The following is a 12,412-nucleotide window of genomic DNA, read 5'->3' on the forward strand; positions in this document are numbered from 1 at the left end:
GACATACTAATATCATATATGATGTTTTTTTTTTCTGCAGGCTACTTGCATTTAATCTGAAAATACTCAAAGTTATAATTATCCTACTTCGTTCAGGTGGGAACAATATGGCACTCAATGAACTTGATCTCAATTTCAAATATAATTGCAACTAACCTGCTGAGAATACCGTAACTACAAGAACATATACAACTATCAATGTAGTTACGCCCGTCATCATCCGCAAACCGAGTTCTCAGAGTAATCAAAACATTACTGAGAAATTTCAAGTGTATACGCATATAACCATATGTCATACGACCTTATGCCCAAAGGCGAAAAAAATTCAAGGACATGTTGACATGCTACTTGTTATTGTCATATATACAAATGATTAATTCGCATCGTAACCGTGACGGGGAATTTCAGTACAACAACGAGAGGATAAAACTTCCCAATGTTCCGCGGGAATTTCGGACAAAAATGAAATGTCCAACTCATAATGCACGTTTCTACATATCAAAGTTTAAAGTTATTTTGCTTAAGATAAGCCACATAAGACCAGTTGTCCGACTAGTGCGAGCAGATAATGAATAATGAAATATAATAATGAAATACTCTTTTATTATGAAATACTTCAATACTGATTCCGTACTTTCGACGATTGGACTAAGTCAGGGGTGGAGTTTTATTTTTCCTGTGAAGCAGAAAACACGTTGGCGGACTGAGGCGACTATTTAGTCTAAACCCTCCGGCATTCAGTTTTATTTCTAAATTGAAGGCAGTGGATTACATTATTAACACATGCTACTAAGTGGCCGTGTAAATATTAGGCTGTATCCAGAGCTCTGTGTGGTTTAGTAAAGGAGCGTTGATGTTTACTAGGTCTTCCGTCAGGTCTTCCGCCTCCGCTGATTGTACGTATTTCAATGCATGATTTTTCTCATAATGCCAACACAAATGACATTCCTTAAACACGGATACGGTGATCATCCTAAACCAGGGGCGGGCAACATACGGCCCGCGGCCCGCGAAGGTATTTTAACCCGTCCGCAGATAGCTTTTACCCTGGAAGTGGAATTCTATTCTGAAAATATTGACAAAGTTATGCGTCACAGAATGAATCCAAGGTGGCCCCCCGGAGAAAGGTGGACATGAAACTATTTGCGCTGTTCGGATCTACGTACTTTTTCGTCGGATTTCACTGGCTACTTGATAAAATTGTTAGGTTGGTTGAAAAAAACGCTGCACACCAACTTTGCCTCAATTCCAACCAGTAGAAGCGGAATTTTTGCAGTAGAAAGTTTTGAATTTATCATAAAAAAAAAAATTCAAAATTTTTTCGTCCACCCCATGAAATTGTTAGGCTGTCAATAGAGATGAGGCATGCCAAATTCGGGTCAATTCCAACCTCCAGAAGCGAAGTTATTACAGTAGAAAGATTTCTAATTTCATGATTTTATAATAAATAATTAAAGAGTTAGTCACCGTAAATACTATTTTATTCAAATCCAAATTTTTTAATGATAAATAAATTCAAAACTTTCTACTACAAGAATCTCGCCTCTACTGGTTGGAATTGAGCCAAAGTTGATGTACGTCATTTTTTAACCAACTTAACAATTTTATCAAGTAGCCAGTGAAATCTGAACGAAATTATTTTTGAACATTAACGAGACAAGGCTGCGTTTCAATATAACTGATATTCACGTGCAGTCTTTACTTCGGGTTGCTACATACAACGTGCTGCCAGAGCTTAAAGAGCTTGTTGACAACTTTGGCTAACCACGGATGTCTGATTGACTTTAAAAGCTAGCGTTAACAAATTCAAAAACACTGTTTATGGTCTCTATCAGGCTGTGGAGTCGGTAAATTTTACCACCGACTCCGGCTCCGACTCCGACTCCGCACATTTTCAATATACCGACTCCGACTCCGACTCCCGAGTCTTTAAACGTACCGACTCCGACTCCGATTCCTGGATCTTTAAACGTACTTACTCCGACTCCGACTCCCGACTCCGACTCCAGCATTATTACCAATTTACTTCCAAAATTATATGCCACATTGTCGGTTGAATGACTATCATACAACCATTAAACATATGCAAACATATGATTAACGGTGGCATGCTAAATTGTTTCATTGTGGCACAGCTCGAATTATCCACTATGCAATTAACATGAAAGAAAGATTTGCTAAATATCCTTGTTTTTTCAAGTTTTTATAACATGGACTCTCTAATATCCTGAAATGTATGAATCGTTCAAATATGGCAGATATCCAATCCTGTATAATAAAAATGTAGATTGAAAATCCAAGTGTAGCTCTTGTGTATAAGTCAGCAACTAATTAAGAAATTGAACTTACTAATTTTGTCATTGCACACTATCCTGATTACAAACACAAACACACTTACTACTAAAAGACATTGGTCACTCATAAATGGAATTCAGTTAAGTAGTCAAAGACCATAGCCCAGTCTAGTCCATGTCTAGTCTACATGTACTTAATCAAGTATTCAAGGATTTGGACTTGCAGTCTTTCTTAATCATTTTTTCGGCCCAAGCAGCTAAGCTACACTACAAATATTTTTAATTCTGTCAAGTAGGAAGCATCGTTTGGTCATATTTACATCATTTTTACAATTTTACAAAACCAGCCGATGCATTTTCTCTGTCACAGTATCATGGTATTCCAAAAATTACATCAATTTTGACTGCATCGCGAAAACGCATCTTGCGATTTTCTTCCCCTATGCAACTGAGTTGTAATTTGCAAGTAATATCTAATTTTATCTAAATCAGGGGTGGGCAACTTTTTAGGCGAAAGGGACACCTGAGATTTACGAACCATTGCGCGGGAAACTGGAATGTTGATAACCTTTTTTTAGTCGTCGATAAGAGCGAACCGAATTAGGTAACAATAAAAACAAGACTTATATTAATACGCTCTAAAATTGATAACAATATGTCATGAAACTGTGCAGTGCGCAATCAGGCCCTGGTCGCGCGAAGCACGAAATATTTTTTTTTTTTGCAAGATAACGACTGAATTAGGCTATATCAATAAATATGTCGCAAACATACATTGGGGGGCGCATTGTATACCACTGGGCTCATTTGGCAAGGACAGGATTATTCGACGTTTAGACATAGCAAAATCGACAGTATAAGTCAGTGGTCGGGTACCTTTTTTGTCCGAAGAGCCATATTGGCCGTATTTTTTCCATCTCAACTCCAAAAGAGCCATACATGCCAATCAACTGTTACGTCACAATTAAAAATTCGTGACGTCATGTCAGCACTAATTGGAATTCACTACATGGGATTCCTCTTGTGCGCCACGTTTTCTCTGTAAAAACTGGTATTTATGTTGTTCGAAAATAAAGCTCGAAACGAGAGGTAAGGTGCGAACGGGCCAAGCCTCAGCAATGATAACGCAATTCATCGTAAGTAGCTTAGAATTTCTTATAACTGATATTAATCGAATGTGACTGTCACACTGATTCCGAAAATTTAAATACTTATCGACTTCTCAATTCTTAAAGTATTCGGCGGTAACGAAACGTTGCGCTACACCAGGGTTGTAATGACTCGAGTCATGACTCGACTTGACTCGAGTCATTTTCTATAGATACGGGAATGACTCTACTCGAGTAAATTCGTATATTGACTCGACTTGGACTCGAGTCATTTGAACCAAGTCATGTGACTCGATACTCAGATGGCCAAGACCGACGTTTCATTGTAATTTCGAAGAATAGTAAAGTAACGACACTATTGTGATTTCGTCTATTGGTACTGGTACTTGAAAATGCGGCCAGAAACCGCTAAAACTGAGGAAAATTAGTATATTATAAATGCGAACCATTCGATATCACCAAACTGAGCTATAAAAAGTTGTTTTAGCAAGACTTTAGCTCGGAACTGAGCAGTCAACACAATGACTCGGACTCGACCCTCTGCTCGCTGACTTGGGCTCGGACTCGGACTTCCAATCAAAGTTTACGCAGCACGCAATGTCCGGGTACATCAAATTCGCGAGGGATATTGGTCGCTGGTGGTACAGCAGCAATGCAGCATTGGAGGATTTTGTGAAGGGGTCCGAGCCCTTAACCCTGGATACGCGATACGCCACTACCTTGACCTCTCAAATACAATTTTATGCGGCCACGAGAATAATTATTCTGGCCGTTAAGAAAATTTACTAACAAGTTGCTGCAATATCGATAAAATAAGGTATAAAATTCAAAATATGTCAAAGAGCCATATTTCATACCCAAAAGAGCCATATATGGCTCGCGAGCCATAGGTTCCCGACCACTGGTATAAGTGAACATGCCTCTATCATTTTGTGCAGTTGTTTTGTCGATGATCTCGCTGCGAGTGCACTAGCTAAGCCGCATGTTGGACGACACGTTATCTCCTAATTGCAAATATAGTTAGACTCAATTTCGTAAATTTATAATTTTCAGAAGGGGGCTCAAATACTGAATGCAAGAAATCTAGTGACAATGAATCATGCGAAGTACCGAGAAAAATTTCAAGTCAAATGAATCTGCTATAAGATATTCTACTTTATGGTCACATACGAAGATCAGGGATAAATGTGGCTGGCCCCTGGATACGTCAATGCGTCAGAACTGCTGTTTTAGTCATCATCAAATTTCGCGGTCATGCTAATCAAATTTTGGTTGGCCTTGCAATTGTACCTGATGTCATAAATAATTTCGAGAATTACGTTGCAGGCCACACCTAACCTTCTCGTGTGCCAAATTTGGCCTGCGTGCCACGGGCTGGCCGCACCTGATCTGTATGGTTATCAATAACAGCGATTGGTGGTACATAAAAATTATATTGAAAATTCTTTGAAAGCAAATGTTTTCATGATAGAGAAGTTGGAGTCGGAGTCGGAGTCGAAGTCAATGTCATTCTCACAAACTCCGACTCCGACTCCAGTCAGTATTTTTGCACTGACTCCGACTCCGACTACAGCTATTATAGTTTTCACGACTCCGACTCCGACTCCGACTCCATCAAGCGAAAATTACCCCGACTCCGACTCCACCGACTCCGACTCCGACTCAACAGCCCTGGTCTCTATGCTTCATACCTAAAATTTACAAGAAATACTATTTTTCCTTGTATAGGTGCATAAATACGCGACTAATGTATATATTCTGTAATCCAGCCCGCCAAGTACTTTATTCACCCATATCCAGCCCTCCGACCGGAGAAGTTGCCCACCCTGTCCTAAACTAAACTAAAAAGACGGGTTCACGGCTGACTTCAGTAAAAAATATTTAGTACACCAAATCATGTTGTAAAGTCGGCCTTAAGCCGCATGTTTTTTTGTTTGACATAACAGCAGTCATGAGTGGGGACGACAAAGCCTACTAAAAATCACGTACACTGATTGCATTATTTCACGAATTATTTTTTGTAACGTATATGATGTAACAGCTTAAACCAAATACTGTACCTTGTACTTCGTAATGCAAGAATGGCTACAAACAACTTTTAAACTTAAATAAGGAAACAGTGACTTGCTACTTTAATTATCACGGCATATATCGCTATATTGGCTGTATTTTGAACCTGGATAAGATGTATACGGATGTTACGTAATCACGGCACAAAAATAAATATGATTTCAAAGTAAAGCAAAGGGTCGAGTCCGAGTCATGGTATTATGACTCGAGTCCGAGTCCAAGTCGTTGTTTTGACTGCTCAGTTTCCAGTTAAAGTCTCGTTAAACCACTTTTTAAAACTATGTTTGGGGATATCGAATGGTTCGCATTTATCATACCCTAATTTTCCTCGCTTTTAGCAGTTTCTAGTCGCATTTTCAAGTACCAGTACGAATAGACAAAACCCCAATAGTGTTATTACTTTACTATTCTTCGAAAGTACAATGGAATTTCGGTCTTCGCCGTCTCAGTCTCAAGTCATATGACTTGGTTCGAGTCATTCGCGCATCCAGTCGAATCAATACACAAATTGACTCGAGTCGAGTCTAGTCAATTCCGTATTTTGAGAAAATAGGCCCATTTACACGGCGCTTTAAGTCAGCTTCGAAGCTGACTCGTCGATCCGACTCTCTCGTATTCGATGAAGAGAAAAGGGCAAAATGCTTCAAGTCGACTCGAGCCTCAAGCTGTTGTGTAAGGTGGTTTACGATCTGCTGGAGTATTCGGCGATTTTCGTTCGCCGGCGCTGGTTTTTACCGCGCGGGCACTTGGCATCGTAATTTATATTTCTCATCTGTTGTTGAGTAATTAGGCAAACATGGCAAGAAAAAGTGGGGTTACTCAGTGAGTGCTCGCATGTTTACGATGGCATACATGTAACTCCCGAGTCAACAAAAGTGTGTACATTCAATGCCGAAACAGGCGAAGAAAGTGCAGGAGAGAAGTGAATGCACCTGTTTTGACACTACAGTGAGGCGGCACCTTTGATGTACAAAAACTGATCGCTCTTGAATTCAGAGGATCGAATGTTCTCCTTTCCATCGGTCGGCCAGCGAGAGCGATCAGTTTTTGTACATCAGCGTGTCAGCGTAATTACCCAATCAAATTGCGCTTGATTATCACGCGGCTTCACCGTGACGTTTCTTCTGCCTGGCTTTTCCAGGGTCACGAGCACTTGAGCGTGGAGTGATTGTGATGTCATAAGTTATCGGATGTCGTTTACCGCTGCACACTTGAAGTTTGAATTTACGTCCATACCGGCGAATTGTATTTCCGAGACTGTAGCGATGGAGGGGAATGTGAATGAAGTTCTTTGTTGAGATAAGTGGAGCAAGAGGTAGTTCGGGTTATTTCTGAGATTTTTTACATGCTTGCTTAGATTTGTATTGGTAGTCAAATGGTAATATATTAATTGCAAAATTTATTAAAACCCGAAGATATTCGAGCTGACATTCTTCATGGGCAATCGTCAGCAAATGGAGAATTTCAAAAACATGCATCTAGCTACATTGCATACAAGTCGGAGCCGGAGTTCGATGGCTTTTTTGATAACTTGAATCCTCTACACTTGTCTTTAAAATCCACATTTGAAAAAGAGCGTGCTAACTCGTTACCATTCTTAGACGATCTAGTGGGAAAACGGGGTATTAGCTTAGGGTTGCCATACGTCCGGAATTTCCCGGACATGTCCGGAATTTCACTGTTCAAAGTAGCGTCCGGGAGGAATTTCTAAAATATGCCAAATGTCCGGAATTTTGACGCAGCCTCATAATTTTTGCGTAAATCAACATAAAAACATTATTTGGGGGAATATTTATGCTGATGCATGACATTCTTCTTCGCGATGCGCGCGATTTACTATCACATTTATCAATTTTAATATGGGAACTACCACCCTCGCCAAAACTGCAATAAAATATAAATAAAAACCACCTTCATTTACTGAAATAAGTCTAATGGCAATTATACGAGAACGGTATATTCCTATATATCGTTCAGGCCGTTTAAATTCTTTATTCAAAGATAGTGGTTCCAAACGCGGGGGTCGTTTGCCTTTATTCTGGGGTTCGCGAACATGTTGAACATAATCAGTTTCCAAAATAGTCCGCGAGTAAGTCTGGGCAAAGGTGCTGACTTCTTTTAGTAATCAGCTCGTCAAATTTTGATCTGGGCCACGGAACATTTTCAAATTGGAGATGGAGTCGCGACCATAAAAGGTTGGAAGCCACTAGATGTGGCGTGTTTATAAAGCTCCGTGGTGCGCACTGGCATAAGGCTGATAAACAATCTTATCGGTGGGACATGAACATGACTTAGCGATGAACAATTACGCTCCCTATAATTTCGAATTCATCATCCGCCACTTGCTCTACCGCTAACTCTGATCATGTGGGCGGAGAGTAGTAACTATATAGTAATATATGGAACAACCAATATTATTGACAGAATTCATTCAAAAAAAAATTTAACGATCAGATGCATATGGAATCATATAGCACCCCCCCCCCCCGAAAGTGGCATTGATTACCCCAGTGGTTCTTAACCTTTTTTTCTCCAGCGCCCCCTTTCAAAGATTATCGTACTCCAGCGCCCCCCAACCTCATATTGTAAGGAATGTAATAAAGACAATGAGTAAGAGGGATGGCCGTAACAGCACTTCGTCAACCCCCCTAAAACGATTGCCTTGCGCACCCATAGCGTGATAAAACAAACCTCGGAGGGCTTCGCCCCCAAGAACCCCGTAGCGTAATTTCGATGGTCAGCAGAGTTTGTGTGGCCTGGTCGCCCTAAATGCCAAGATTTTCTATAATGCATGAATGAATAGGATGTAATTACATATATATGTGTCGCTATAAACATTTTGTCCTCTCAGCCCACGTAATCAAATTTACCAGTAGCGCTGAGTGAGCTGTTGTATTGGAAAATGAAGGGCACGTAATTAATAATTAAACATATTCGGGCGTGCCCGTAGGTACAATTATTTCGTTACTAGGGCCCTAACAGCACTTCATCAGCCCTCCCCCCCCCAAAAAAAACGTTGGTGTTGGGCCCCCCATAGGGTGATAAAGCAAACTTCCGGGTGGATTCGCGCCCAAGACTCCCCTTCGGCTATTCGCTATTTGCTGATACATGGTTATCTTCATTGGCAGTCCATTTACTGAGCCAGCTATTCTCGCCTAGACGCGCGAAGCGCGAAAAATTTCAATAATTATTGATTGAATTGGTTAATATGAATGGGAATTGCATATATATTGATATCAATTTTTATTCTCTCTCTGCTCACGTAAACAGATTTACCGGTAGAGCTGAGTGATGTGTGATTGACAAGGTAGGACCCCTCAATAATATATATGCATCTTCGGGCGTAAACCCGTTGGCAGGAACGAAACGAAACTTCGTCAGGCCCCCCGTAAAAACATGGGTCTTGGGCTCTTTGGCATTGTGAGGTGTCTTGGAAACTGTAGGGCCCGTAACTAATAATTCAACATATTCGGGCGGGTGGACCCCTTGGTATGGCTTCGTTGCATGATGTTATTTCGTGACCTCCTGTCTGCTATATCAAAAAAATATGGAATCGCCCAACAGGAATATCGCCCAATAGGGATATCTAGGTATATATATCCCTGTCGCCCAATCGTACTAACCTAAAAGACGCACACGCTTTCAAATTGGTATTTCTTCAGTTTTTCCCTGCCAGATGGAATTCGTCTTCTGAGGTTCAGATTGCCAAGACAGGAATATTCAGTGCCAATCATTTATAGCGCCTATGGACAATTGAACCTATATGTCTTTTGTAGGCTATATATAACGAAGTTTTCGGTGTTAATTCGCTCTGAATACTCATTAAGGATATGTCCTTTTACCACATCATCTACTGCGAAGCCATTTTTCTCCAGCGCCCCCCATATCGCCTCCCTGAGCCAAGGGCTCCCCATATTGCCCCCCTGAGCCAAGCGCCCCCCATATCGCCCCCTGAGCGTTTCCGCCCCCTTCAAAATCGCCAGCGCCCCTTGGGGGGCGCTGGAGGCAAGGTTAAGAACCACTGGATTACCCTATGGTGGGTTCAAAAACATTGTTTATTTTGGCGGGAAGGGGATGAAAAAAGTGGTTTCGGTACCGGTTACACAACACACAGCCCCATACTCCTGAACCGGATCGTGACCATGAGATCTGGTCCATGAGTAAAGCTTTGCCCGTGTGACGTCACAAATCATTTTGAAATCCAGTAGTGGGCGCTAAAAAGTGTCCGGAATTCGGATTACAGAAATATGGTAACCCTAATTAGCTTCGTCACTTCGGTTTACCGAAAGCCAACGTTTACAGGACAATATATACGTTGGAATTCGTTTACCCCGAATCGCCGTAAACTAAATTTGATAGGCACGTTGGTGCTTAGAGCCCTAATGATATATTCGGATGAAAAATTAAACGTGGAGCTAGAATATATCCGCACAATTCTAATCAATAACGGGTACCCCGAAGACATCATCAAGAGTTCTGTGGACAGAAAACTCAGTAATTTCAATCCCAGCAAATCACAAAACACGAACACACGGTCTGATGAGAATGTGTATATACATTTACCGTGACTGAGCCCCATCTCTTCCCGTTTTGAAAAGCAATTGATTTCTGCTGTAAATCGCTGTTACGATAACGTAAAAATTAATGTTGTGTTTACCACCAAACAATTGCTTCCTGCAACGCGTAAAGATGTTCTTCCTGCTTCTCAACAAAGCAACGTAGTCTATGACTTCAAGTGCCACTGTGACTGTCGGTACGTGGGAAGAACAACTCGGCGCTTGCAGAAACGCATCAAACAACACGTTCCGAGCGTTATTAGATCACGCACATTTGTCTCTCGTGAAGACGCAGCCACGTAACTGATCTGCGATTACTAGAACGTAATCAGGCCATGGCTATGAACTCTGCCATCGGCAAGCATTTGGCTGAGAATGCAACTTGCGCTAAAAACTATCGCGATGAAAGATTCTCTATATTAGGTAGAGGCCGCACCAATTTCCATCTGTCTGCACTGGAATGGACTTATATTAAAATCCACCGACCGCGCTTGTGTCAGCAGAAGGAATTTTTAGTCAATCTGAAAATTGGCCACTAGCTGCGCTCGCGGTTTGCCTTTATTTCATGTTGTTTGTTTTTATGACGTCATAATTGGCTGTATGCAATGTAGCTGGATGCATGTTTTTGAAATTCTACATTTGCTGACGATTGCCCTTGAAGCGTGTCAGCTCGAAAAGCTTCAGGTTTTAATAAATTCTGCAATGAATATATTATTAAAATGTATATTAATGTTCTGTACGACTGTACCCCAAAGAGTCTAGTCAAATTGTGTTTCGAATAGCCTATCAGTCATATTAATGGGGCATTCCCACTTCATTTTGATCACTAGGGGCGATAAAGATAACTCGACCCAAAACAGTTTTGTTGTTATATGCTTTACTATGGGACTGGACTAAACATGGACCTAAGTTCGTCTCTTGAGGTACAACGAGGGTGGTGAAAGTATCCATATCAATATAAATCATCCATATGGATATCAAATAGCTGCTAGAGACGAAAATGATGCTATTTCTTGGCGTCTTGTCCTCGTGATTGGCATAGACATCCTGGCTGCTTAATGTTTATACATTGCTGTTAAATTTTCAGAGTCGTATGATATGGCTGTTGTTATATTCCTCATTGTGTAAGGATGACGATCATTTGATCTCAAAAGATGCATCAATTAGAAACAGAAAGTTATCGGGAGGATGGTTCTGTTTACGAAGAAGAGGTATGGAATGGATACCTGGTCCTGGAAAAGTTTTCTGCAGAATATCATTTCACCAGCATAATTCATCCTGCTTTCCCTGTAGTAAATCAGTTCTCGCATGAGTGCTGTGCATTATGGAAAATCATGTAACGTGCAGTTGCTGCTGTGAGGTCCTATAACATATAAAAATCATGCGTTTGAATTACAATGATGCTGATGAAACTTCAATATTGAGAGCATGGTGTCATTTTTGTATTGCTAACTGAAAGACTTGGAAATTATGCTTACTTGTAAGACAGTGAAGTAAACAATCACATATGACATCGACAAAACAGGAGACCCGATGAAAGAGCTCACTCACAAGAATTGAAAGAACAGGAAAGAGCTGCGGAAAAGAGACTAACATCTAAAAAAGGAGCTATGAGACATCCGACACTAGGCCGAGGTGGATGCCAGAGACCGCAACTGGTCGTTCGGAATCCTTCTACTGTTCATTGCTTCACATTGTACATTGTGTGTGTCTTGTTCAGATGAAAGTATAATCTGACGATAATTGATTACTGTCAGTGGCTCGGTACCCGGACTCTTATTATATGTATCTGATACCGTATATAATACATATTATGTTGGTAGCGCAATTTCACATTAGCATTCTTGTTGATTATTCTTAGATAGCCTATGGCGATGCTATTTGTATCAATTGAGTTTCCACAAAAGTATTTTGCTTCGGGTTCATGTCTTAGAGCAGTCCCATACATGGGTTTCTCAAATAGCGGGTTGGCATTCATTCGAGTTAAGAAATAATACGTAACTGAGTAATAATATGACCATTAATAATACGTCGCAAAGAAATTTTATGCCAAAGTTGATGTGCTTACCATACAATTTATTTCTCATGTCGGGCTAAAATATATTTGAGAACCTCTGCTTTTAGTGCTTTATCGACTATGTCCATTCCATTTTATTCAACAAGATAACTGGAACAATACAACTGGAACATCGTTCAATGGTCAATGATGAGAGAGGATGAGATCAAGTTGGTATTTTATCATTTAAAAACACCAACAGATAGTGATTGGATTAAAGGATAGAAAGGTATTGAAATGACATGAAGTCTTTCAATCAAACAGCTATTTGACCAAGGCCATAATACATCTAGAAAGGGTTTGTGTTTAATCCAGTCCATCTGGTGT

At 40.5% G+C, this 12,412-nt stretch overlaps 1 protein-coding gene and 1 long non-coding RNA gene across 2 annotated transcripts in view; one reads left to right on the forward strand and one right to left on the reverse strand.

Annotated features, from left to right (window-relative positions):
• LOC145451868 (polyserase-2-like) overlaps positions 1-303 on the reverse strand; it is a 111,980-nt gene extending 111,677 nt beyond the window's left edge. Inside the window, exon 1 of the mRNA XM_080330090.1 lies at positions 157-303. Coding sequence (XP_080186216.1) covers positions 157-220 — 64 coding nt within the window. The 5' untranslated portion in view covers positions 221-303. The remainder of the gene's footprint in view (positions 1-156) is intronic.
• LOC145451878 (uncharacterized) overlaps positions 1-12,412 on the forward strand; it is a 249,497-nt gene that overhangs the window by 85,149 nt on the left and 151,936 nt on the right. The window lies entirely within an intron of this gene.

This window comes from Botryllus schlosseri, chromosome 12 (genome assembly GCF_051294905.1).
Source record: "Botryllus schlosseri isolate E-star chromosome 12, Bs_hap1, whole genome shotgun sequence".
Classification (NCBI taxonomy): domain Eukaryota; kingdom Metazoa; phylum Chordata; class Ascidiacea; order Stolidobranchia; family Styelidae; genus Botryllus; species Botryllus schlosseri.